Source organism: Malurus melanocephalus, unplaced genomic scaffold (assembly GCF_030028575.1).
Source record: "Malurus melanocephalus ecotype Western Australia unplaced genomic scaffold, MMel_1.1 scaffold_322, whole genome shotgun sequence".
NCBI lineage: Eukaryota > Metazoa > Chordata > Aves > Passeriformes > Maluridae > Malurus > Malurus melanocephalus.
The window spans coordinates 800,887-828,863 of record NW_026623554.1 but is presented as its reverse complement, the minus strand read 5'-3'; the positions used below and the strand labels follow the sequence as shown (position 1 = coordinate 828,863).

General features: G+C 41.9%; 1 protein-coding gene across 1 annotated transcript in view; it reads right to left on the bottom strand.

Moving 5' to 3' along the window:
- The window catches only part of LOC130580318 (ovostatin-like), a 32,472-nt gene extending 4,498 nt beyond the window's left edge, over positions 1–27,974 (bottom strand). The window contains 31 exon segments of the mRNA XM_057377735.1: positions 158–378; positions 629–794; positions 1,815–1,889; positions 2,304–2,460; positions 2,916–2,997; positions 3,519–3,695; positions 4,561–4,644; positions 5,390–5,441; positions 5,888–6,006; positions 6,323–6,446; positions 7,023–7,251; positions 7,395–7,491; positions 8,081–8,213; positions 8,514–8,684; positions 9,227–9,376; positions 10,475–10,620; positions 11,102–11,159; positions 11,481–11,708; positions 12,074–12,232; positions 13,380–13,489; positions 13,707–13,821; positions 14,213–14,324; positions 15,137–15,221; positions 15,856–16,024; positions 17,087–17,107; positions 17,982–18,034; positions 19,186–19,342; positions 19,668–19,851; positions 20,465–20,532; positions 20,534–20,593; positions 27,951–27,974. Of these exon segments, the coding sequence (XP_057233718.1) occupies positions 158–378; positions 629–794; positions 1,815–1,889; positions 2,304–2,460; positions 2,916–2,997; positions 3,519–3,695; positions 4,561–4,644; positions 5,390–5,441; positions 5,888–6,006; positions 6,323–6,446; positions 7,023–7,251; positions 7,395–7,491; positions 8,081–8,213; positions 8,514–8,684; positions 9,227–9,376; positions 10,475–10,620; positions 11,102–11,159; positions 11,481–11,708; positions 12,074–12,232; positions 13,380–13,489; positions 13,707–13,821; positions 14,213–14,324; positions 15,137–15,221; positions 15,856–16,024; positions 17,087–17,107; positions 17,982–18,034; positions 19,186–19,342; positions 19,668–19,851; positions 20,465–20,532; positions 20,534–20,593; positions 27,951–27,974 (3,786 nt within the window).
- Between the last annotated feature and the right edge of the window lie 3 nt (positions 27,975–27,977).

Sequence of the window (27,977 nt, the reverse complement as noted above, 5' to 3'; positions counted from 1 at the left end):
GGGGGGAAGTATTTTGGTCTCCCAAGAGAAAGATTTGGTTTCTCAGAGACAGCAAGTAGAAAAGAGAAACAGGACTAGGTAGTCAGAGGCTTTCTGGAACCCTGAAATAGTGCCCCAATTCCTAGGACCAGCTGTGGGGTGGAAGGAGTTTTGGCACCTGGGTAGAAGAGAAACCTCCATAGGGATTCTGCTGCTTGATGATCCACTGCACAATCCCTGAGGCCTTTGTGAGATCCTCTTTATTCCTCTTGGGTTTGYAGAGCAATGCCAACAACACGTAACTGGTGATCTCAACTTCAGCTGAAGGGGCAYGGTCAAGGAAGGAGGGAGATTTGTCTGATGGAGACCTCTCCTCCTGCTCCCAGTGCCATGAGCCATCTGAAACAGAGGAAGGAACCAATATTGATTACAGGTGTCRCTGCTCTGGGCTGCCTTGGGGTCTYACTGCCTTGGYCYSTTCCTCTGAAGGACYCTCTGCAGACCAATGCACKTTCTGTAGATTAACTCAACAGATATTTCATGAAGTTTGGTTCATGTGCCCATTCTCGCAGTACTGTCAAGGTCAGACCATCAGTAAGATCTGATCCATCTTCCCACTTCCCAAATTCCCCAAATGACTGAAACTCACCGACTTCCTTTGCTGATTTTTGTAACCCTTCAAGGAATGATTCACATTTTTCTGTCTTGCCAGATAAGCAGAAAGCATAGGCCATGAGCGCCTGAGTGTAAACATCACTGATGCTCTTCTCAGATGCAGTCTCCAGACAAAAAAAGGCATTTCGGATTACAGGGTACTTAAAAATAAAGAAACATATGGGTCTAATTCAGGACAGTAGTCTTCACCTGCTCAGAAGTTCATTTCCTTTAATGCTGTTCCTCATCCTGTCACTACCCCAGCAACAAGAATGGAACTTCAGCTTGKATAATAACCTCAGGAGAGAGAATGCAGAATTCCTCAAGAAGGGATTTCACAGGAAACATCAAACAAATTAAGTAAGTTTCAATGGTGTTCTTGGAAAGGTTGGTCTACAAACAGAAGACTGTTCTGATTCTTTCACAGATAATTCCTTCTGCTTACCTTCATGATAATAAATTGCTCTGCATTTCTGTAGTCAAAAGTGTGTTGTCCTGAACAAATCTAACCTAGCAGTCTCTTTCCTCACTGACTTTGGTATAACTTCAATTCTGCGAGGTTGAACTAGGTTTACACCCACAAAAAATATACAATTTGACTCTGTGTCCTCAGAAAGGATATGACAAAGTGGAGGCTAACTCGTGTACTGAAGTCTAACATCTCCTCTGCAGTTGCTCTTATACTACCAGCTTTTTGAAAAGGACCAATCAGATTTTGCTCTGATGGACCTTTGGTTTTCCAACATAACTTTTAGTTCCATTTGTATATTTTATAGATTTACCTGCAACAATTTACTTTCTTGATTGGGCCATGTTTGAGGCTAAGCCATAGTATGTGGGATACCTATCATGTGTGGGTTACTACCCGTCAAATCTTTATTGCAAACTTAAAGGTGTCACTAAATGTTTTGTGTCTCTCAAACAGAAGATCTAATCCCCCTGAGATTTATACAGAAGATCTAATCCCCCTGAGTTTCTGCTCAAAGACTGGTGTTTGGGAGGTGTAGAGATGAGGACTTTCTCTATCACAGCAATCAGTGCAGATACAGAGCACAGTCACATACTCTGGGAGCCCTCTCTTTCTCTCTCTTTACTACCTAGACAATTTAGCAGATGCCAAACCCAAGCCTACAACTAGGGAGCAGTTCCATCAGAATACCAGGAGCTGAAGGTCTCCTTACCAAACTGGAGTGCCCAGCTTCCAGCATGGCAATGGTGATGTAGGCAGAAAGTGAGAGCTCATCATCTACTCCTCCCTGAAAACAACACAGAGTGGGATAATCAGCAAACGCCACAGATGGGAAGCCTTTAAATATGAATTGTCCTATTCCAGCTGAGACAGTGTGGCCAGTTCTGGAGGCAGCCCAAAAGGAAGGAGAGCATTCACACAGCTCTTGAATAGCACACAAATCAAGAGAAGCCCTTTGCTATTAAATCRAAAACCATCATTCCTTCAAGCTTAYAGTACAGTAATCCTATCTCAGGTGCTCATAGCATGTAAAGTTGGTGTAGGAAAGCTGATTGAGCTGGAAATAGTCATTATAAAAGGTGGAGAGTTAGGCCTTGGAAGAAGACAGGCATTTGGAGTGAAATATAGGTTTTGGCAGTAATAGGAGAGCATATTCTCAATGAAAAACTGTAAATTTGACCAAGCAGTAATTCTCTGCTACCTTCAAGGCATTGTTGAAGAGTGTCCCAACACTCTGGAAACAGCCATCGGGCTTCTGTTTGCTTGCCAGCCACATCAGGGTTTGAGACTGGACATGGTCATCGATATAGATGAAGCGACCAGCTTGTGCAAATGATCTGTACACAAAGGCAGTGAGCCTGCAAGGGAAAGGTGAAGCTGTGAGATGAGTGCTGGAAGAAACAGAAGAAGCCAGCCCTTCTTTTCATGCAGTTGGAGAGAATGAAGAGTTACAGCCAGCACGTTAGTGGGTTACTTTATCTGTGTGCTCCTCCAAGAAAGAGCAGTTAAAGGAATAGCAGCCGGGTGGGGCATTGGAATGATGTCCAGCACACTCTGAGGCTGATCCTATCTACAGAGCACCACAGTGCAATGKGTTTCATGGCAGACAGCAGGAGTGAGAATCAGAAAGTCAGCTGGGTCTGTAGGGATCAAGTTTTCTTCGTGCACCYCACCTGGCAGGACATGGAGAGACATTTTCCGTAGTACTTACCAACCCCCAGTCCTAGACTGCTCTGTACATCCCATTCAGCCAGAAAAGCTGCCTTGTACCTGCAAATCCATCTCTGAGCCACTTCTGCTCTCAGTCACTCACCAGGTGTTCCCTTCYTTATCTCTGGTGCCGAAGATGCTGTAGGAGCCATCAGGATGTTTGTATGACAGCTGCTTCTGGTAGCCTGACAGAACAGAAAAGGAAAAGTTCTCGGATGTGAAAGTGAAACCCTGTTTTGTTTGCTAACGTATTTGTCTGAAACCACAGTGGGAAAGATTGGAAGGGCAATGCATGTCTACCAAGCRGGAGTGGAGACCTGAGGGATCTCATAAATGGAAGTATGGAACATCTCATCCTGCAGAAACACCGAACCACAGAATAGGCAGAGCTCCATCRGCTCTGTGCTCCAACTAAACTAACAGGATCAGGATGTAAACTGTGTCGTCTGAGTGGAAAACCAGAAAGGGACTGAAAGGCAAAACCTCAAAGGAGATGTGGCAGTTGATTATCAGAAAAAAGAGACATAAGCAAAGAAGATAAAGAAAAGTAAAAAAGATCTTGGTCAGGGCAAACCCCTGGGTGGCTGGGCTGTGCTACAACTGTGATGCCAACATCTGCCAGGGTAGCCATGCTGCTGCTGCTGCTGCTCACTGGGCATCAACAGGAAATTCAGCACACATTGTACAGGAACCACAGAGCTCTCACCGCTCACTAAGTATCCAGTGGCCTTGGATTTGATCTCCTCACTCAGCTGCCCTGTCTTGTTCAGATAGTCCAGGATGTAGATGTTGGGTGCAAACAGGACCATGTTCTGTTCCCCACAGCCAAAGGGCATCTGGAGGAGCTGGTGCAGGTTCTGCATGGCCGTGCCCATGATGTCACCTGGAGGGAGCAGGAGGTGAGAGGGGGGAGATTAGCACAACTCATAATTACCAGTAATTTCCGTTTCACAGGCAGAGTCATGAAAGCCTTGCTGAGGCTGGGGGCCTTCTGAAAAACCATGAGCTTTCAGTGCCGAGTTCTGTTCTGCTTTGCAGCCAACAAACAATCCCTTCCCTGCCTCTCCTTGCTCAGTCTAAATCGCCCTTACCAAAAACAGTGCCAATTCAAGCAGATACTTGTTGGAAATAAAAGGAACTTACAGGAAACTTCTGTTTCCAGTGGATGGAAGGGAATAGTCAGAGCTGCTACACTGAAACATTTATTGCAGAATTGACAACTAATGCTGCAAAGGGACATTGATAATGGAGATGTATCATAGCCCACCTCTAAATTTTTATTTCTAGGAAAGGTAGCACACACCCAGGAAGGGATTTCTGGAATGAGCTTCTGGAAGTCACTAACATTACAAAGCACAGGTTTTATGACTAGTGAGCCATGTAACCAGGTGCAGGTCCCAAAAAGACTGGAAAGACTCTACTGGCATCTCTGATTTGCAGGTGGGTGTGTGGAAAAAAGCCATACTGGAATGAGTCTGGTTGAGGTCATAACTCAGAACTGTGCTGCTGCTTCAGAGAAAGACTTTCAAATGCACTAAATTTAAACAGCATAGTGAAGAGTGATGCAACTGATACTTAAACTTCATCTTGCTGATGCAGAGCATTGCTAGAAAAAATGAAAATCAGTCTCTTTTCTCTAAAGTTTCCCACATCGGAAGTGGAAACTCACATTTTGAATCCTGAAAGAGCTTTCATTTTGTATTTTTTACGTTTTCTTTACTTTTATATTGTATCAATTACATATTTACCAACAACAGAAAAAGAAGCTCTGGCTGATCCTTCCAAAGCATTTGTAGGTAACTCTAGAGCTATATCTTGAATAATCACTTCATCTGTGGAGAAAAATAATTGTCATTTGTATAGGAATATTAATTATAACAGTGAAATGCTCAGTACAAAATTGCACACAAGAGACAGCAATAACGTGAAGCTCACAGCATTCATCAAGAACATGGAGAGACAAGGGACACAGCAAAATCAAAGCTGTGAATAAAAGATCAAGTGGTGCAGTCACTGTCAATATTGCTCAACAGCAAACAGTGGGACAGGGTAAGGTTGGTGCTCACAGGGTGTAATGTCTGTGACYCTTGGGGATTTCTTCAGTGACACAATGGGTACAGCTGTTTGGTGAGAGTCAGAACTGCTTTTTTGCCTCTTTTAAGCCAGCCAGGAAATCTTAGGAGCTGTTTGCTGTCAGCACAGAGATAGTGCAGGACAGAACATTGTATTTGCTCTCCCATTCCCACTAGAGGTGGAAAGCTGTAAGGTACAGGTGTCCTTGGAWTGGAGGACAGCAGTCAACAGGAGTGAATGAAACACAGGACATATTTTGCACAGAATGTTCATCTCCCTTTGAGAGCTTCACAGCAGCCTTCCTTCAGCATCTGGGCACATCTGRCCAAGGCACAGCCTCAGGGATGTGCACCAGACCACACAGGAATTTGGTGGAAGGGAATTGAATTATTACACTCAAACTAGATGTCATATGGACAGCTATGGGGAAAAGGGAAGGGAGAACATCAACAAACACTCCAACCTTTCCTTCAGRTCCTCTCAAGACTGCAGAAAGACCCTTACCTTCTGTGCAGATTAGGGAGTTTTGAGTCTTTTCCCTTCTGATTCCTTCAGGCTGCACAGAGATGGAAAGAAGAGGCACACGCAGASGATGAGAACAAAGCATGCAGAAGTACAGTGACCAAAAAAGCCATCCCCTTTCCCCAACCTCCTACATCATAAGACAGGTGGATTGAAGCAACAGCTCACAAGTTCATATTCAGTGGGGCTGCTACTAAAAGGGAGATCCATCAGATGGAGTTCCTAATTTCCAATTTCTCCTCTGCATGAGGGAGACATGCTCTCACCAATACCCACTGATCCTCATGGAAGAGRACATCAGGTGGGAGTGGACTTGGTCTTTGAACATCCAGACCCTGTCCCAGCCTGATGAAGGTGGAGCTACACCAGGAATTCTTTAGGGAACATGAAAAGCTTTTACTTGCTTTTAGTCTTTCTGCTGTGTTTYASTTTCCTCATGRAAAGGAGCACAGGATAARYAGGAMGAGCTGTCAGCAGTACCTCAACCAACAGTGTTCTGATCTGGGTGTCCCTGTAGCCAATACTGATGTTCCTGTGGCCTTGGTCTCCACAAGCTTCATCATCCTTGGTCTCTGCAGTAATGCTGAACACTGCATTACCTTAAATAGCAGCAAAAAAGGGGTGAAAATGGACATCTATCATACAGGATGATTGACAAAGCAAGAAATTTCATCTGATGAATGAAATGTTCAACATAATGAAAGGTCAGTCTGTAAGTGAGACAGAACTGATCTGTAAAAACAGGAATGATAAACACACCACAATTGTGGAGAATGTCTTTAACCCAGACAGCTGGAAAGACCAGTGGTAGACCAAGCACTCCAAGTTGGAACACGATTAAGTTTTTTCAGGTGTTATAGAAATTGATTAGCATCAATCTCAGAACAGAAAACTAAGTAGATTCAAAGCACATACCAAGTTCTTTGGGGAAAATAYTCCAGACATAGGTCTTTCTTTGCTTGGCACATACACATCCATCATCCTCTGGGGAGATGAGTTTGGCATGATAATCAAGGGAATCCAACAGGGAAACATTAATCTGAACACAGAAGGAGTAGTGTAATGGGATAAAGATTTTCTACCATATTACAAATAGTGCATTATTGTTAGATAGGAATGAGAGACTATCTCTCTACATGCAGAGTCAAATGTAGAGCAGATTTAAGGCCTGGGAGGATGATGTTTGATAATCACCCATCAGACGTAACCTGAACAGTTTCCCCTCTTGCTTCTCACAACATTCTCACTGAGATGGTAAGCACCCTATACACCCTATACCCTTTTCCTGATTCTTAAGGAAAAGATGCCACCTAAATCATTGATATCTTGTACAACTGTGGATGGTGAATCGTACTCTGCAAAGCACTTCTTTCCTTTTTTTATGGATCTTGAAAGAGTTGCTTTATAGACCCATTCTCGTTACAGCTCACACAGATCCCCCTTTGCTCTGTAGTGGTTTAAGAGGACACATCCAGTCAGGACAATCTGTTGTCAGCTGGAAGGAGCAGTACCTCAATCAAGAGCAGATCCAACCCCCTGCTCCAATCATTCTGCTGTGGCTTCTTTGGAGATGGGCTAAAGTTTAGCAGAAGCTAATGGGGGCAGAAGCACGTACCTTAATGCACTGGTCAAGGTAGTTGAAGACAGTGGCTCTAAGCAGGAAATCTTCTCCTCGGATGATAGAGTATGGCWGGGTCAAGTGGACAAAGAAAGGCTGCGAGGCTGTCAGGGTGGCAGGCACAGACATGCCAAATCCAGTCAGCTCTTCCACACAGAAAGCACTTGCTTTCCATTTTGTGATGGTGTCAGGGACGGTGTATGAGATGCTGGCTTTTCCAGTAGAGCTGATGGGAATGGAGAAAAGAGAAAGCTTTTGAAATGGCAAATTCATATACCTTGCTTCTCAATAGAGAGGCAAGAAGTTTTGAAAGTCAGAAATTTAGTAATTCCTAAAGCCAGGCAATGAGATGAAAGAAGCGCTACTCACTTAATTGGAACTATATCCCAAATCCAAGCTTCAGGAAAGAATTCCCGAATAGTCTCAAGGATGAGTTGCCTCTCACGTTCYTCCCTATCAGCTTCAGCTGGTAAAAGATAATGAGAATTTAGCAAAACGTGGTTCATAGAGCGGAGACTCCCAGAAAGGACAGGTTTGAATGTGCTTGGGCCCATATGACTGATGATGAGTGTTCTACTGTTTCCTTCTAAATGAGAGTGTAGGCAATGCCACACAACATTATTTAGTGTTACTARTGTATCCCTGAGCTAGGTATAGATTGGTGTCAAAGGAAAAAGAAAATACTTCTTGAAAGGTTTTGGTCTCCAAATAGACCCAGGGCTAGAGTTCAGCTTACTTGGCTCTSAGCTCTGTTTGCTGTCCACACTGTCACACAGCCTTTTCCAGCTAGCTCTGGTCAGARGGCAATCAGTTTCAACAATGATGGTTTTGTGTGACACCCTGCCAAWTGCCAGCAATTCCCAGTGGGAAACTGGGCATGAATCAGAAGTGTAGACCTGAAAGACTCTTTTGGGTGTTGGCCGTCAGCCTAAGCTATCCTAGGCTGCCAGAGCAATATTCAATATCAAAACCGATATGGTCAATGAGTGCTGTCCATGTCCCCACCACTTCCTTTAAGGAGAAAGGTAAAATCTCTTTCCTGACCCCTGCATTACCTGATGATTTGATGTGGTGTGCAGAAGCCATGTGTGCTGCATTCAGTAAATATGGCTGACGCCTCACAGTCTCACTAGTGCATACAACTGGTTGTCGAACCTTTGAGTTGGTAAAAAAATTTATTCCCATATCCTGTAAAAAACACATTTTGGTGTTAGCTGTAACTATGAGGTAGCTGAGGTTTTTCCATTCTTCCCTCTTTCCCATGACTGTCTTTCCACCTCAGATGTGCCCAGAGACATCTAYGCAGAGACTTTTGGGAGCTTTGTGMGTGTTGSAAAATCACAGTAGGCACCAGAATCAATTAAAAATAGGGGTCCAAGAGGAGAATTTGTCATGTATGAGTTTTACTAACAGAGTCTTTTGCAGAATCAAGTGCTACATAAGCAGAAACTCACTTCAGCATATTTAAGTAATGTACAGGACATTTACCCTGAGGAACTGATACACATCTGGGCCTAATCCAGACATTACAGGTGTGTAATACAAGCCTTTGTAAAAGATGTGRTCAGATGAGACACAGGGCTCTTGGGAGTCTTCTTCTAGATTGAACCCATGGAAGACGTAGCCTTGAAAGTCTTGTAGGGGATGCAGGCTGTATACCTGTGAGGGGAAAGGAAACACAGAAACTGTGTGGATGTGCAAAGATCAACTCTAAATACACCATCAGATACTGAAAATTGCCAGAGCTGAGATGTCAGCCTGTTTGAAACCSTGCTTTGTTTCCTGGGCTGAGAAATAGCTGAATGGCTGGGCCTAGAGGGCAGTGGTCAGTGGCACRAAGTTGAGTTGGAGGTCAGTAACTAGTGGTGGACTTCAGGGTGCTCCAGTGCTGGGTCCAGTCTTGCTCAGCACCTTCATTGATTGTCTGGATGTTGGGGCAGAGCGTACCCTCAGCAAGTTTGCTGATGGCACAAAASTGGAGGAGTGGCAGATGTGGCAGAGGGCTGTGCTGCCAGACACATGAAAGAGGATTTCCAACCCACAGGAAGCCAAACCTGTTTATTTCCTACTAGAGATGGTTTATGATGCAGCATGTGCCAAAAGCTGCAGAAGTCTAACACAGTCTAATGATCTTGTGTGGAGAGACACTGTACTGGAGGAGGAAGAAGCAGGGGAAGGAGACAAGGCATTGGGCAGCTCACCATTTCCTTGGACAGTTCCATCTCYGGCTTCAGGAGCAGCACACTCTGATCCACTGCCCTCACGGCACACAAGGAATTGGCAGCAGCTTCGATGACCAAACTGACATTGGAAGCTGGGTGCATCTGCTTTTCAGAGAATTCCAAGTGGACCTGAAAATCATCAAACCAATGTTGGCATGGCTAACCCGTGCTGCTGGGGCTGCTCTGGCTGCATGTGTGAGTGGAGGGCAAGATRGAGAATGGAAGAATTTTGTGCTAAAGCACAGAAAATCTACCTGACTTTCTACAGAAAATCATTTTTCCTGGAGAAGGATATCTGGTCTCCACTGCAGCTGTTGACCARGCCTCTGTTATAACAGGGACTTAGGCAATAAGCACATTTAGATTCCTGTGATAGCTTAAATGAAGTCTACCTTGAGTGCTTGAAAAACAAAGCGTGATTCTTTTGCTGTTATTATTGAATCAAATCAAACCTTATTATGRCTTGACTACATGCAATAAGCACTACAGTGAGCAAATCATATTTTTCCTAGGTCCACGGTGCATGCTGGCAAATATATGAAACAGATTCTGTTTTGAATCTAYTCAGAACAAAATCTATTTCATGTTTGTGTTAGATAAGAGGAAAAAAATAAGAGGCATAACTAGAAACATTTAATCTCACCTTTTTTGCCCTATAGTTTCATGCATTTTAGCTTTGAGGAACTAAAGATTGTTAAAATCTTAATGGTGAAATCTGATTTCATAATGATAAATGAAAATGTACTATTAAAAAAAAAAGAAAATAAAAACTTAAACCCCAGACAGCTATTTTTGCTTTCTTTTCTATGTATTCTTAGTTCTGATATACCTAAAATGCATTTTTCAATAAAAAAGTGAGAAAAAAAAATAGATTGAATAGTGAAGTGGGATAAGGCTAAAGTGTGTTCAGTATGCTGATGAACAGAAAGTTTAGAAATTAAATGGAACCCTAGCAGAGTTTAAGAGAGGCAAGAATCATTTGGGATTCATGTGGATTTCCTGAAAAGTTTTTAACACTAAAAGATGTATCATTTTACAATAAGGTCAGGTGGTAGTGGTAGAAGAAAGATACAAAKCCAAAGAGAAAAAAGAAGAACAAGAGGAGTAACACAGAGAAAAGTGGATGGAAACAAGAAAGAAAACTGGAAAWGTCTTGTGAATCTATGCACAAAGAATTTGTATTTATGTAACAGCAGGTAAGACTTRCTATATCTCAGTGCCTCTCACCTTGTTTTTGAAGCACTTCTCGACTGGCAATTGAACACTGTCTGCCACCAGCTCCTTTTCAGGGTGTAAGGCGTATACCAGCAGCCGGAGGGCTGGAGCCATTTCCTCACTGACCTCAAGCGGAATGGTGAAAGTACCATTTTGGCCTGTWAGAAGAAATAAAGGCACCAATAAAGAAGGAGCATCAAAGATTTCCTGCAGAAGCAGCCAAACTCAACAGGCATGTAACTGTACCAGTCAGTGGAGCAATCTGGRCTTAGATGATAAACTGAACAGGAGGTGATGTGCCTGGGTTTAACCAAGGTGGTCCCAGATTTACTGTGGATTTGAGCATGGGGYCGTATTCAGATATTTCCCTAAGGCAGACACTGTATTCCTAACATCACTGTTTGGGAAGATCTTTACTGAATGCTATTTGACTAATATTGAATTAGCTAATTGCTGGACTAAACCTGACTTTATAATGATCTCAGTGATAATACTACTGCCATGCACACATGCGTGGATGAAGAGAGATAAGACTTTCCCAATACATTCAGGAGGTCTTGCCTTGGTTCAGCCATCTGGGCTTTTGCTTGCATGTTTGTTTGTTTTAATGTAAAAATATGGATTGCCAACTTAACTTACCAACTTGAATATTAACTGTAGTTTCCCCTGTAAGGACAATCTTGCCTTTTGCCATGCCCTGTGCAGAGAARATCAAGACATGTGTAGGTTGGTAGAAGTTGGAGGGAGAAAGCAGCAATAGTGTTCGTTGTGCATTGACAGGACAATCTGCAATGATCTGACCTCAGMTGCTTTAACTCAAGCCTCAGAACATGCTGAATGCTCCCACTGCTGCTACTGGGGACTTTGCTGYTGGTCACAAAGCAGAGGCAAAAGGAAGGGAAGAGGGAGGCAGAGACCACCATGAAGAGCGCTCACTGCTATAATTCCTGTGGATGGGTTGCCAGATATCTGCCTGGTAAAGCCCTTTCAGCAAACCATTCCACAACCTCGTACTCACCACACAGTAGAAGTTCATGGTGTCCATGCTCTTATATCCTTCTGTGTKTAAGACATAGTGCACAGTGATTATCCTCTTCTGCCCACATTTCAGATCTTTCCACAAGGGCTCAATCCTCACAAAACTGCTAGTCCAAGAGTAGAAGCGCTGGATGGAGAGAGATGCTTCTGGGTAGGAGGGCTCTATCCAGCCTTCATAGTGGCAGTGGTCACTGCTTTTATAAATTGCCTGATCAGGAGAGGGAGTGGGGAAGAAAAGGAAAACAGACATATATGGTTAGGGAAATCATCATCCCATTCTGACATCAGAGTGATTAGTTCATATAATGCATATATAAAATAACTGCATCTAAAGCCAAACTGGTAAGGAAAAAGCAGCACCATGGTCTTGCAAACTTGCAGCAAGCCATTGCATTGCAACAACTCAGATTTTCTCCTCACTCTCGGGGCAATTTCTGAGACTTCTAGACCAGGAAATAAGATGAAAAGCACATTTTTATTATCCGAATTCAAACCTCATCCCATCTTTTTTGGATTCAGTTTGAGAGCAGCCATCTGTCTCTGTGTCTCTATTCAGCCTTGTTTTGTACTCACTTTCAGACTGATCTCTGGATCAAACATTTCAGATGTGTCAATGCTAAACTCCACAACACCATTATCATCCGTGGTGAAGTTCTCTGTGTTCTTGTTATTGACAAATAGTTGAATAACCTCACTGGAAATAGGAGAGTTGTCTTTGTCTACCAGCTTGATCTGTAAAAGGGAATGTGAAACATTCTGAATGTGTTATCTTTCTGTATGTAGATACTGATATTTTGCTCTCCATATAACAGAATTGCTTTATCATCTTCCTCCAAAGCAATACCTAAAAACTGAAACATTCCTCTTTGTTTTTTGGCAGTTGTCTGAGGTCTCTGATGAGGTTTGGAATAGGAGCTTCCTGAGAATCTGCCACACCATTGATAATGTCCTTTTGTGGAGCAAGAGCTGTCAAGTCTCATCTCTTTCCTAATCAGCCCCTTCTGACTATACATTTCCAGTTTAAAGATAAACTTCTTTTTCCCCCTTATTTTTTTTCTTTCTTAGTCTTGAGAATCTGCTGATACCCTCAGTGTTTGAAGGTCTTTTCTCCAGACCTTTGTTTTGAACATYTTTTCTGATTCTGTCTATGTTGTCTCTGCTTTATATGTGTTAAACAAAYGGGAAAATAACAGATCCCATTAAGTAAATTCTATGTTGCAAGAAATGAGCATTCATTTTTACATTTTTTAAAGAAAAAAACAGAGGGAGTAGGGGCCAAATAAGAAAGTTATATAGACTTTCCAGAGGGGRAAAACCCCTCCCTTGAAAGACAATCTCTTGTCTCCTTTCAGTGCTTTGGATCCCCCTTTTCCTTTCCTCATTGACAAAAGCTGAACTGAAGGAGAGAGATTTATCCCTACCCTTTAAACCACTGACAGAGTTATGTGGGTATTGTCATGAAACAAAGTAATGAAAAAGGTTTTTGTGTCAGCAACTGTCGTTATTTCCTTATTTTTGTGTGTGTCTTAAATTCCTTTCCTTTTTTCTTTCCTCATCTCCCAGGGTTTTTATGCATGTCTGGCTYGCATGAGATGGTCAGTTCTGAAAGGATAGGCAGTGATTTATAGCAAGCTTAAAATGCAAATCAGAGAAATGCTAGTTAGCAAATAGTTTTGATTAGAAGTATTTTTGGCAGGATCAAACTCAGAATGAGCTACCAGTTTTCAGTATTCAGAATTACCAGCAGGGCACTGCATGTAATGAAAGAAGCTTGGGGAGAACACCCCCAGCCCGGACAGACCCTTGGATGTTGCCATCACTGTTGTTATATGATTCCTGACAATCACATTCAATACAAGGCTCCTAAGCTCTTGCTTACCTGTCCAAAGTAAGGAATTCCTCTTCTGTAGTGGTGATCCATGTTCTCAAACTGTATGGTGCTCATCACCCGAGTTATGGAAATAACCCGAGCAGCTGTAAGCTGCAGGCCTGGAAAACATGCCCAGAGTCAGGAGAGGATACACTCTGCCCTGCACAGAGCATCAGAGTCAGAGGGAAGGTCAGAGTTTGCTGGGGATGGTTACAGTGCTTGTGAAGAGGGACTTTCCTCAGGGGACATTCTTGTGCTCCTCAAGCAGAGTCTGAGTATCCCCTACTCTCCTCGAYTGCACCGCTGTTGCTGTTTCTGACTGTCCTGAGGGATTACCTGTTCCTTTCTCTGTCACCGTGGCTTTCACATCAAGGTTCCTCAGGTAACCAGTGCGATTTAGTTCAAAGATGCTGGAGCTGAAGACCTGGGAGAGGCAACCATCTGTCTCCAGCTGGAAAGGGAAGAAAAAAAAWCCTGTTGTCAAGGATCATGGCTTGCAAAGGGTGTTGAAAATACACAGAACTCTTCTGTAGTGAGTGAAGTCTTTCCCCAGTACTTTTAACATGATTTACATGGGACTGATGGAAACATCACTCTCCATGCTTTTCAGATGGGAAACTGAGTCAGGAAGAAGAAACTGTCAGTGTCAATCCTTCAGGCCTGCAGGGAGCCAAGAAGAGAAATGGGTGGTCTGAGCTCCTAGCTAGAGATAAAAGAAAAGAGATGAGTAGAGTGAAGAGAAGCATCCAAGAGAGAAGGCCAAGTATGATGAGYGAAAGGAAAGAAACAAGAACACAAGAGAGAGGACAAGCATGAAAAAGAATAATAACTATGTATCATACATTTTTGGTAAATGATTGACAGACTGGGCTTTTCTTGCACCTCCCGTATGAATCAAAATCCCTGCACACACTGAGYTGGACTCTCCCTTCAACAGGCTGGCCATAGGTGTACCTGGGGTAAGAGGAAAGGAAATATGAGCTGATGAGGACCATGAGCTAAGGCTTGAAAAATAATCTCAAGCTAACATGTGCTGGAATAGATCCAGAACAARCAGTGAGCTGGGAAGAAAGAGCATTTAATAGTTTCAGAGGCTTTTTCCTAACTCTCTTGCAGTAACAAATAAGAAAATATAACTCAGAAATCAAAATTAGGGTTTTTTTCACACCTAAACCCATGAAACAAAGCYACACCTTAAATGCAAGAACGAATTCTTCTATAAACACAATGAATAGACATGGCTACTGATCAAATGAAGACTGTTGTCTCCAGTTTTCAGCTTAGACTGGATTTCTAGAGCCACTGAAATCAAAGCAAAACTCCTCATACCTGCAAGGGGATCAGAATTCCAACTCTGGATTCCAAATTACAAGATCTTAGTGTTGGTGTACACAAGGTCATTCCAAAGGACCAGGTTTGGAGAAGGACTTTATGCATAAAATCCCTGCTAGGATTTAATGGTGCTCTGCTTTATGGAGCTCTCCCCCTGAAGTGGGTTATTGGGAGTGGACACACCCTACTTTACCAGGGAACCTCTCAAAAGATTTATCCCACTCGAAGAACACTGTGTGGAACTGAATACTCAAACAACAAAATGAGATGAGTGCACAAATAAATGAAAACTCCAACCACCAAGTCAAACCTGACCAACCTCTTCTGGAGCCCCACATATTCTGGCTTCTTCCCTGAGCCCTGTCTCTTTCCCCAGTCCTTGGGAAGTTCCTCCTCTTCAGCATATTTCCTACAACCCTGCACCTGGTACTTACACCCCACAGACTTTCACTGTGAACTCCGAATCCAGGACTGTAAGGCTTTCGGGTGCAGTGACTGTGACATCAAATTTTGGCAACACTAGGACAAAGAATGAAAAGAAAAATTACCCAACGCTGGCATATTGTAAATTTGCAGACCCTCCTAAGAGGAAAGCAAAAATGAGGATATATCTCATTGTTAGTCATGGAGGGAATGRGATCTCAGAACTGGAGTGGCAAAATTATTAAAAACTGGCCTGATCTGCAAAGGCTTACTCAAGTATTTCTGCAACAGTTTGAAGAGAAGACAGGACTTGTGAATCCTATGATGTCGAGATGCCTTGCAGATCTTTGGCCAAGAAAGTTCATGGACATTGCTGGGAAAAGTTTCATTTGTCTCACTGAAATTTGCAGTTGACTTGCTGATTTCTTATGAAGATTATTTTACTGGCTAAATGTGTGAAAAATGATTACTTTTTCCTTTTCTTTTTTTTTTTTTAACAATTTTCTTTCCTTTTTTATCTTTCCAGTTCTTATTGACAACTAATTGAGGCTGCATTTGCCAGGAAGCTATTTTCTTTCCTTTTTTATCTTTCCAGTTCTTATTGACAACTAATTGAGGCTGCATTTGCCAGGAAGCTGTGTGAAGTTTTAGCAGTCTGAAGGGTTGATTGATATGGGCTCATCTCTAATGATGTTTTCTACACTAAAAGAAAAAAATGGGTGGCATTTACCATATTCCTCCACAAGGAATGAATGATTTGTTTTATCTCCTGACTTCTTTGCTACAATAATTTTGTAGTTCCCCAAGATAGGTTCTTCAGTTAGTGGAAATTCTAGCTGAATAATGCTCATCTCCGACTTCACATTTTGCCACTGCAAGATCCTGTTGCCCCTTGGATCCTGAAGGAAAAAAAGAACACAGATTCGCAGGTTTTTTTGCCTTGAAAATCTTTTGCTACTAGCACAAAAAAAMCAGCAGAAAAGAAGAAAACAGAGCAGGTTGCTTTAACACACTGGAGAAGCTGCTTAATATGCGTGCACTGAGTTAAATTATGCCTTAGTACTGTGATTATTCATGTTGTTATTAATGTTGCTAAATTCTCATCTATTGTTCCCAGATTTAGGCATCCTCTGCCAGCCTACTGATTAGTCTCAATCATCAGGGAAAGTTGCACAATACTGCTCTTTCCTGCTCTTTAGTATGTGTTGCTCTAGATTTGCATCAAGAGGGGAGAGAAAGAAAATCTTCTTTGTGCTTTCCCTTCTGCCAAGTTTATCTCACACAAATCTTGGCCTTTAGCAACCCCTGCTTTTTTTTTTCAGCTGCCAGAAGAAGGAAGGAAACATTTCTTCTGCATTCACTGGGGTGGCATTTGCCTCTCAGTATATGTTATGCAAGTTAGACTAAAGAAAACTCATTCACACCATTTCCTCGACTCTTTAAAGCAACAGCTGGAAGAAAAAGACATGGAGAGCTCAAAATATTAATGTTTTCACTGCAAAATAATTAAGTCCCCTGACTTAATGGTATAACATGAAAACTTGTAAGTATGCTGTTTAAACATGAACTGTAATTGTTTTAAAAATCACCACAAAATCCCGTAAAAGTACGAACATGGTTACTAATTGTATTCACAACCTATATTTGTTCATAGCTTTTAGCAGCACTAGAGTTACAAAAATATGTACCTCAAAATATGGGGTATGAGCAATGTGGGGGAATGTGACTCCCAATGTGGAGTCAAAGGCAGAACCAAGAACAYTGTAACTTTTGACTGCTGAAATGGTTATAGATGTGCTTTCCATGTCAGTCAGGCTCAAAGAGCATCCTTGCTTTTTGTGGAGCTCCTGTTAATTTCTGCTGATGTACCCAGCAGCAGATTTGTCTGTGTGTGAACACATACAAACCCAGGTAGGCACATGTGCCCTGCTTAATGCAGTACAAAGACAAAAATTTCTTACCTGAATTGCAATCAAGGGGTACTGAAAGAGGAAAAAACAAAATGGAAGAAGAGATTAGGAAGCTGATCAAACACAAATTATTTTTCCTCAGAACTGYGAGAAATACATAACCAATAGTCAGTATAATACCATTAATTGGAGGTCCTAATCTTTTATTTCAATCAGTTTTGCAGCAGTTTTGCTTCAATAAGAAGCTTACATAAAGGAGAGAGATGAAATGAGAATGGTGGGACAGTTTCTGATCATACTGTTTTCAGAGCAATCTCAGAACGTAAGAGTGAGCAGAGTTACAGAGGGGCACACAAACCATGATTTGGGTTTCTTATTAGCACCAGCTCTTGCTGCCACAGCTCTGTCTCCTGCATTAGGAGCCCAGGAGAGGAGGCCAGCAAAGACCCTTCCATCAATTGGCTTATGTACTGTGAGCATGAAGAGAGACAGCTGGCAGCAGAAAGAATACCTCTGAGGAGATAGCTCTTGCCACAATTGTTTTTCTCTTTCATTTCCCTCATTTCTAAAATGGGCAAGGTGCCAGTTGGATGATTTACTGGTGCTTGCAAGCAACAATTGCTGAGCTGGAATTGCAGGAGGCTGAACTGTGGGCTTTCTGGTCAGAGCTAAGCTAATGTCTGTGGCAACAAAGTGGAGAGGGGTTTTGACTCTCCCAGTGACAGCAGAAGGAGTTGTGTCAGGAATTCAAACTACTACACACTTGCCTTCTTCTCTGTGACTGATGAAAGGGTGGATTACAACATGAGYTTAGGAAATCATGTTAATTCTTTGGCATTCTTAGTCTCTGTAATATCTCATTTTATCCACAGCAGTACTTGATGCAAAATTTGAGAAGTTGTCTCTCAGCAATTTCAAACACAGGGGAGTATTACTGCTCACTTACCTTCTCCTGAACAGGTTTAAAATTGGAATCCAGGGCAACAACACGAAACCTCACTGGAAAGGCAAGGAACAGGGTGTTAGCACTGACCATAGTTTGTCTGGCTGAGCATGATGTTTTGCATTCATTACTACTCCCAGTTGCACAGGATGCACATAATAAAATGCATCTGAAGRAAGAAGAATCCTACACACACTTTGATAATGGGACTTTTCCTTAACATCGACTTCYGGTACTCTTTCACAAAAATTTCCTTTAATGTTACTTATGAAAAGTTTACTTTCTTAGAAGTTTAATCTCACAGAAAGGGAATGACTGAACAATGACTGCATTACCTTTTCATAATTTAGTTTAGTCTGCTGCTTGCTCCAGCTCAAAACCAAGGCATTTGACCAATAAACAAGCCACACTGGACACGTTGGTGGCACCAAATTCCAATTGCTAAGTTTTCTTGCATACTRTGTATTTATATAGATAGAACTCACCCTAATTAAAGTAACACTAACCTAGTAACACTAGTCTAATAGCTGCACGATGTGACTAATCTCTTGGAAGKGTCTTTGTAGTGTTTCCTGCAGTGTTCTGGCTGTGTGCTAAAAGCTTTAAAGCCTTGAAGTGAATTAAGGAGCAGAACTAGATAAATATAGATCTASATAAATGGCTCTTTGCCTACATGGAGCTCTGCCTGATGGCCAGGTGAGAAGCATGAATATGGTTATAGCATAAGTGCAACAGCATGAAAATCTAAAGTCCAAACACATCAGAGCCCAGAAGGTAAACAACATGATTTTGTCTTTAATAATTTGTAATTAATTTTTAAGTAATGGATTTCAGAATTGGTGATTAGACTACTTTGATGCTGACCAGCACCACAGWGGGAAGACTGTGGAAGCATTGTTTTATGCCAGGTAGTGATCTAATCACCTCTTCCCACTATCCTGGCCTGTCATCAGTAATGAAACAACAGCAGTGATAGCTTCTGTCACCTGTGAGAGGGGACAGAGGAAAATTATAGAGATCATAGAATGACAGTATCCTGACGCCTTGAAGATGAGTCCCTAAGCTCTACGGCAAATAATTGCAACGGTTTTAACAGAAAGTCTGAAGAAACTGGCTGAACTACAACTCAGCCTGAAAAAAGATAGAGAAATTCTACCAGAAGGAATTGCCTCTTGAGACCCMTGTTATAGACAAAGTGGATACTCACCAGTTTGTCCTGGTTTGTAGATGGGTTTGTCTGTCTGCACGAAGACGATGCTGTCTGCGCTCCAGATCATCACTGACCGCCGCTCCTCTAGGCTGACTGTGGTGCCCTTGGCAGAGAAGGAAATGAAAGCCAGCRGTGCAGAATGGACAGGAGGAATCTGTGAGGAAACAGGAAAACATGGGGAGGTTGTCAGTCTGGAAGTAATTTGCTCCAGAACCTRTTGAACAGCAGTACCTGTGTACTACAGAGGGACCCAATCTCATTTCTACCACCTTCATCACCTCTCTTGGGTCTTTTCTTACTACTTATGTCTATAAAAAATGCCTCCTTGTCTGTTACTGTGTTATTCTCCTATGCTTCTTTTCTCCTTTAGCAAGTCTTATTTCTTTTCCTTCTTGTTCCTCTCCTGTGCTCTCTGCTTTAATTTTCTTGTCCCTATTTGCATTCCTTTTCTATGGGGACAAAAATCAAAATTAACTTACCATGAAATTGAAGCATAGYGGACCACTGCTTGGTGACATGGTTTCCTTGAAAATAGTGGTATTAACAGAGCTGTGTTCTAGGTTTACTCTGACGGATATTGTCTCATTGAGGTGAAGGAAGTGCAGGCAAACCTGACCTGGAGAATCATTTTGGAGGACAGCAGGCACCATCAGGACATACTGCCTGTGAGATCAAACATCAAAGTGAGCACTTGCATAGATAAAGGAGAAACAGTCTCCACAGCGTAAAACAAATACATAACATTATTATTATTATTATTATTATTATTATTATTATTATTATTATTATTATTATTATTGTTATTGTTATTATTGTTATTATTGTTATTATTGTTATTATTATTACTATTCAGTACCCACCAATCACTTCAGATTAAATAGGACACACTGCCAGTGCTCCTCATTCTGCCCTGCAGCTGTGAGCTAGCCCAGTCCTGGTATTGCYCCCAACTCTGGTATTGCCCCCCGTTCTTTCCCTTCTGCCCTTTATCTGAGCCCTGGGCCCAGTTGGTTTTAGCAAAGCACTGCTGTCACTACTGCCATTGGCTTTTTTTGGGACACACAACAATTTCTATGGAACTTCTGCRATAGGTGGGAGGTCCAATCATATTAAATGAGAATGGTTCACTTGCCATCCCCTTTCTATTTTGGCTCTCCAGAYAAAGACAATGAGCTGAGGCATTATTTAATATTTAGAGCAAAATTAATAACACTGATTAGCGCTGTCTTTAAAGCCTTTTCAGAAATACTTATACTAATAATACAGTARTTCTTACAGCTCAGGTTCCTTTGCAGCTGTTACATGCCAGAGAAGAATAGCCAAAAGAAACTTCAGCCACATTTTTTCTCACTGTGAGACAGAAGAAAGAGTTAAGCTCTCTTCCCATTAAACAATCCCTTGTCCACTAGTTTATCTGCAGCATTCCTCACCCAGTGCTCCAAAGGAAAGAAGTTGGCTCTTCAACTCCTCCCTGGCTCCTTCGTTTGATGTTAGTGCCTTTATAGCTGCAGCAAGGGGTGGAGATCCCAGTCTGTCCTGCAAGAACCTCCCCTAAGCCTACTGAAACCAAAATCGACCCACCATCTCCAGACCGTAGCATTTCACTGTAGTCTCTGAATATCTGCACAAAATATCTTTAGGGGTCCTGTTTTCAAGGCTTTGGTTTTTATCCTGAGACTTGTTACAGCACTGAAAAGCACAAAGTGACCTAAACAAAAGCAGGTCAGTCAAACCAGATTAACGTTTGAGGGTTTTTCTCCTTGTTCTTGGAAAGTACCATCTGCATTGACAGTCTGGGTGAAATAGACTRATTTTCTACACTTTGATACCAGATTCTGGCTAAAATAATTCATTGGTAAAAAGGGAAGCTTTCTTTCTCTAGGTTGATCTTTCTTTTCCCTTCCTTCCTAGGTATTTTGAAAATTGATGAAATGGAAAAATAGAGAAGCTAGAAACAGAAAGAGATCTAAAAGATCTTAATTACTCCTACCTTAACCACTGAGCACTCAACAGCATTGTTGCAGTTTGATTAATTTCAGCTCAGAATCAGCCGGTTGCTGGGTCTATGGGAATTTGTTAGTTCCCCAGGTTTCCAGTTTTCACACCTGTCTGGAAGCTAATTGGATTTTTTATTAGGAAGAAAAAAAGTTCTTTTGTTCTTTTGTACTCTGAAGAGGGAAAAAAAGCACCCAGGTGGGCAGCTCCCCACAAAAAAAAAATAATGCTGGAAAGCAGTTATTTGATAACTATAAATATTTTTTTCCCATTAATATTGTTACTGTTATTTCATCCCATTTCATTCCTAGAAAAGGGGGCGTGACTGAAAGATTGGGTGGTGGCTTGGCTGCTCTCTGGGGTCAATACACCTCTGTATGGGATCAGCATGGCTGAATATTTTAGACTTGGAGCCAGAGGGATATGGGCCCAAAGGCAGAGTGCCTGCATGACAGCATGATTTTCTCTGATATCCTGATATGTTTTATGACCACCCTTTCTGGTTTCTTGCTAGTGTGTGAAACTTTCTTTAACACAAACACTGGGCACGTAGGGTGGCTGTGAAATGTTTTTCACCTGTGCCTTCAAATTTTTCATAGAAGTAGCAAACCATATGGAATGGGAAGAGGGCAGAAGCAATGGGTGGTTCCCTACAGGTCTYTCTGGATCCCTACGGATCAGGCTTTACTTTTTGTGCAATGGGATACCCATAACACAGGCTGCCAAGAACAGAAATTCTCTGATGAAAGCTTGAACTTGAGCTGACATTGTGAAAAAAGGAGATGGCCAGTTTTGCTTGTTCTTGCTTTACATGGCTTTCTCAGGTATTTATGAGTTTATTGCAACATAACAAAGCATTCCTTCCAAACAAGTCAATTTGATTATTTCACTGTCTARAAGCTTTCTGAGGCAACTTTTGGAAGTTTAATCAGAGGGTCRGGTAGGTTAGGTGACATTCAAAGGCTGTAGAGGAGGGTAGCTGTGTGTAACTCACTGTTATGATGAGCAGGGTTTTGCCCCTATGATAGGCTGGTTGTGACTTTGGTCAGAAAATCCACTGTTGTRCCTCCAAGAACTGCCAATAGTGACAATGCCTTCTGTGGCCATGTACCTTCTGAACAGTGACCAAGTGAAGGACAAAGATCACCCATCATCCAATATCCAGATAATTCATGGCACCAGCTAAAACCCTCCACCAACCACAATGAAGGAGGTGCATTTGGTAAGAAAATAAACAAAACATGCAATCAACTGTAATAGAGAAATTATTGCATTAGTATGTTTGCAACCAAACAACTCCCCTGGATGTATAAAATTCACTGAACCGAACTTAACTACAACAAAGGAAACTGGAGGTCATCCTATCTTCTTGGCTATGACAAGCATGATTTGTCTCTCACTGGAGAACCAAACAACAACTCCACTGGATACAATAAAAATATTATAAAATATATATAATATATAAAATTTATAAAAACCATTGACTTTTTTTCATGTGTTTTTATTAATTTTTATTTGCTGACTACATCTCTGCTCTTCAAATCCTACCCATTCCTTTTAACTCAACTGTAGGAGCTTGTGGAGATTGCTCTGTGGGGAAGTTAGAGAGATGCTACTTCATCACCAGATGAAAATACTGTATTTCATAGAATCATAGAATGGTTTGGGTTGGAAGGGACCTTAAAGATCATACAGTTCCAACMCCTCTGCTGKGGGMAGGGACACCTTCCACTGGATCAGGTAACTCAAAGCCCCATCCAGCCTGACCTTGAACACTTTAGGGAYTGGACATCCACAGCTTCCCTGGGCAACCTGTGCCAGTGCCTCRCCATACTCACAGGAAATAATTTCTTCCTAAGATCTAATCTAAACCCACTCTCTTTCAGTTTGAATCCAACCCCTCTCATCCTCTCACTAAATGGGCTTGTAAGTAGACTCTCTCCATATTTCTTGTAGCTTCAGGTACTGGAAGAGGTTCTTGCGTTTGGGTGATGTTGGAGAAATATATCTGTATATAGATGGATTATCTTGCATTCTTGACTCCTAAGGAGTTTTTTTTTTTTTTGCCAGCCTAACTTTGAGTGTTACCTAAGCCATTACTTCAGACCTCAGTTACTCTTGCTTAGCTGCAGCACACACAGAGATATCTGAGCGTTTGTAGATGGAGAGCAATGAGAAGGGAGCCTTGGCAATAGTAAAATTAATTGTTTGAGTTAGTTAAATTTGATTTAATAATCTTTGTTAAAAAGTGTCCCTTCAGCAAAGTACAGATGGCTTTCTGCCAAAACAACAGCCCTGCTGCAGGCAGAATTAGATGGTAAAAACTGTGCCTTTGTGGTTGTGGYTTGGTTTGAGGCACTAGATCTGTTCTATCTGTTCTATAAAAGATTATATTTACAAATAAAATCTGTCTTGTTGTGAAAGGATATGATTGTATGTGATAGTAATACTACTCAATTACAATTATTTTTTCACATAGAGCTGGTCAGTCACAGTGATTTACCTGCCAAGAAAACATTTGATTGCAAGTTTCACTCATTATTATTGAAAATAGCCCTAATTCTTTCCTGTGGGAATCATCAAATGGCTCTAGGAAAACTACAACAGTCTCTAGAATTCTATGTTTTTTTCCTGTTTTTGAAGCATTTGTGGCTGCTCATATTTCATTTAATTCTGGTACCCCTTTTCACTCATGCAGACCAAAGCCTATTTGGATGGGCCTGCAAGACCTGTAACCACATATTTGTGGTGTAGGCACTGTCACCTTTCCTGTGAACAGGTTAATTGCTGCRTTCAGATGAGGACCAATGCAAAGAAACTTGGCCATTACAGCTACAGAAATTAGTTGAAAAGCACTGAATCAATCTGTGATTTTGGCTATGACTGCTTCTATAAAACCTTCTTTAAGAAGATTTGATTGTAACAATTTGTTTAGACATAGGAAAGGTTGAAATGCCTGGTTTGGCCCAGGTGTTTGGGGAACAATGCTGAAACATGGCAACAGATAAGGTCCTGCTTGCTCAATAGGGTCTCCAGTCAAGCATTCAAGATTTCTTTCATTGTTCTAARATATGTGAGCCTTGGCAAAGTGCTCTAGCAGCTAAAAGGATGGTGAGGTCATAAAAGAAAATAAGTATATCCATAGTGGAATAGTCATAGCTTGCAGTGATTTTGATGAGTAATGGCATTTTTTCAGCAAAATGTGATGGTGGGGAGGACTGCAGTTCATTTCAGTGGTCTGTGATGCCTGGATAAGGCAGCCACATACAAGATGTAGGTGAARGTCAGCCAGTTGCAAGGATTCTGTTACATCAGTGACTCTGCTGAGTCATGCATAGAATGTTTTCAAAATTGAGACCTTTCTCCACATATGCGTAGAGGCTGAGGTGTGAGCAGGACTAACTGTGTGAGCTGAAGTGTTAAGACTGTCTTAGCTGTGCAGTTTTGTTGACAAATGCCAGTGAAAGGTGAGTGAAGCTGTGATCTGACAACTGTCACTGCACCTGCCCAAGCCTAAGAGTGGATACTGTTAAACAAATGAAACTATCTTTCCTAGTTTGACACMGATTACCTGGCAGTTTTCAAGCTAAACTAGAAATGCAGTGATTTAAGAGATTCTGCATTTCTTTTGGGAGTGCTTTGAAGTTTTATTGTCTTTGCATGGACAGGAAAAAGAATTTTTAGCCCTCCATTCTTTATAGGCAGCATCAAGGGCTCAGTGAATATGAAAAGGTCACCAATAAAATACCTGAATAAGCTGCTCAAAAAATCTCAACTACTTAGTAAGTTCTTTCTTCACACTTGCAAGTATCAATCAGGTTTTTATTAAAGGGGGAAAAGAAAATACTTAACAATGAGTATCAAGAGGGGAAGATTTGACATGCAATTCAGAAAATGTAAGTGGCTAAGCCCTCTCCTCTGGTGGGACAATGAGCCTAGCTGCGTGTTCCCCCCTAAACCTTCCATGCCAGCAGTTAGCTCTGGCTGGTGTTGAGAAATCACCCTGTGCACTGAGAGCTGACAGAAACTGCACATGATGCTGCCATGCATTGGCCCTCCTGGCTAGCAGAAAGGTGCCTGAGACCAGCCATCTCTAGCATGTTGAAGSATGCCCAATTCATTCTTGGACCTTTTCACCCCTGATCAAACCCCTAACCCTTTGCTGCTGTTTCAATGGTGCACAACTATCCTGCAACTTCTTCACAGCTGCAACTCCTGCGCTCTGCAGGTAGAAGTGTTTGCTTCCATTTCCAGTGACAACTCATGACATTTAGAAAGAAATAGCTTTTGATGTCTTTCATATTGCAATGGCTTTCCTCTGCTTTATGGAATGCCTGTTTTTAAATTTCATTCTGCAGAAATTACTCATAAATGCATTGAAATGACAGATTTGTAAGTGTTTGAGGCTCCATCAGTCCCTCTAATTTTCCTCTCCTTCCCTCCACTAGTTTTGAGTGGAACAGCCTTCCCTGGCTGGTTGCCCTTCTTTGGAGTGATTGAGGGGTCACACAGTTCTGCTTGACCTTGGGATTTCAGCCATCAGACTACAGATTCTACAAGGGCTTTCTTTACTGCTGTAGTCACACCCCTAAAGTCCTTTCCTGGAGTTTTGACAGAAGAGACTTGAATCCTCTGTCTGAACTGCAGGTTGGTCTGTGAGAACCATGGAGGACCAGTGTTTTCTCATGTGTCTTTGCATGCAGCTTTGTGGGCCAAAGGAAATCTCTAGGACAAGGATTTTGGGGAAAGGTTGTATGTCCAATCCAACTGCTCTGAGAAAGGAAGTGTGGATCTGTTTTATTATCATAATGATAGCATAACAGATGTTATCAGCACCAAGAGTTCATAGGAGATGAATGCAACACGTAAGACTTACATCTTTCAGAGCAGGGTCCTCCTCTTATTTCTTTGAAGTCTGTCTTCACTGCAGGCATGATATTGCTGAAACTTGAATGTGGAAAAGCACGGACTTAGGAGCCTCTCACAACTRACTGATAACTCTAAATGTTGGAGGCTCAGTCTCTTTTGAGTGCTTTGATCTTTTTGCCACTGACCAACATCTAGCTTCTAWATCCATTTTTTGTTGTTACAAGGGCTTTTTCTTTCCCCCATGACATTGGAGAAATTGAACTTGTTCCAGACACATTATGGAAGGCATGCAAATGCTATTCAGAGCCTGCAGCTTTCTCTCCCTTTATCTGTTATTATTATCTACTTGGCAGCAAAACAATACTCTTGTGTTACTCGATATATTAATTGCACTACTTTAAGGATGCCCCCCAGGGAGAGCCTCTTTGTGCCTTCAACCCCTGACCTTATGCCTGAAAAGTTTTTTTGATTCATTCCCCTCACATAAAGGCTATTTCTGCTTTGTCTCCARCACAAATATATTCTGCAGCTATACATTGAACCACTGAGCATTGTACAGAACAAGCTGCAGGGTGTGTCCTTGATGAAGACTTGTAAGTCTTTATTATCTTTTATTATCTTCCTAAACCATTAAGGTTTCCAAGTTGTCACAGGGCAAACAAGCTGGCCTCGGGCAAACAGGGAGTCAGAGAAAGTTCTCACTGTCGTCTTTTGGAGAACTTGGTGTTTTTTATTGTTATTGACCCATAAATGACCAGCCCTACTCAAAACTGTCTGCTGTAGAGAGTTGTGTGGAAATGAGGGAGTGRCTGGAACATCACACCCGTGTCTGGTGTCACTCACAGTCGCTTGCAGCACAAGTGCTTTGCTGTTGCACAAAACAGTGGCAGAGCCCTGGCAGTTTWCACCTCCTGGAAAAACCTCCCGAGCCTGTCCTGGTGTGTTCCCATGGACTACAGCCGGTGGGTCCATAGGAACTGCTGGAAGAAGTGTAAGGAGGTGGATGACCTTTATGCACACTGAAAGGGAAAGGAAAGATTGATTCATGATAATTTTAGAATTCGACAGCATCTTTCTAACTATAGCAATCAGAGTAAGAAAACTGAGTGTGAAAGTATTGTATTTGACATTTTTGGAGATGGGATGMGGCCCTTACTATTTTCTGATTGATTCACATGATCCTACAAGCTCAGTATCTGAACTTCCTGTCAATTGTTACTCCTTTTCATCTGACTTTCACTGAAGTTAAGCAAACTGAGTTTGTGCAGCAGCAGCTTCACATGACGCAAGCTCCATGAGAAAAAGAATTGGGTGACTAGTGGCACTGCAGTTAAGGGAGTTAAAGAGGTAAAAGAGAGCTGTAAAATGCAGATTTTACTAGGTACTGCTGGCATTGTTCCAACCCTCAGCCTGATGTTTTGGAAATTTGTAGTAAAATTTAAATGCTGTGCTTTCGAAAGAATCTGCATTTCATATCAGTTTCCATCTGAYCAGGCTAGCAGTTGGCCATTCACTGGAATGGCATTAAACAAAGGCTTTTGTTCAGCAGCAGGCTGAGTTTACACAGCTGAGGAAGGTGGATTGAAGCAGCCTGACTGACCCCTCTYGAAGCTCACACAATCTTTTTTGCTGACAGGGATGGGAGAGCAACGGGGAGTTTGGGGTCAGCGAAAAGCAGCTTGTCCCCTTAACATCTTTAGAGTCATAACTTATTTCTCAGCATGTGTCTGTCTGTAGCAAAAGTCACCACAGGTCTCATGCAAACATGGAAACATTGCTTTCAGGGTGACTTTTTGGGTCAAGGGTTGTGCTCAGGGGTTGCTTCTGATGGGAAGACAAATGCTGGGGATAGAAACTCAATGTTTTGAGCGGAATTGAAAGAGTTGAAAGACACTCACCTCATAGTATCCTTTTCTCAACATGTC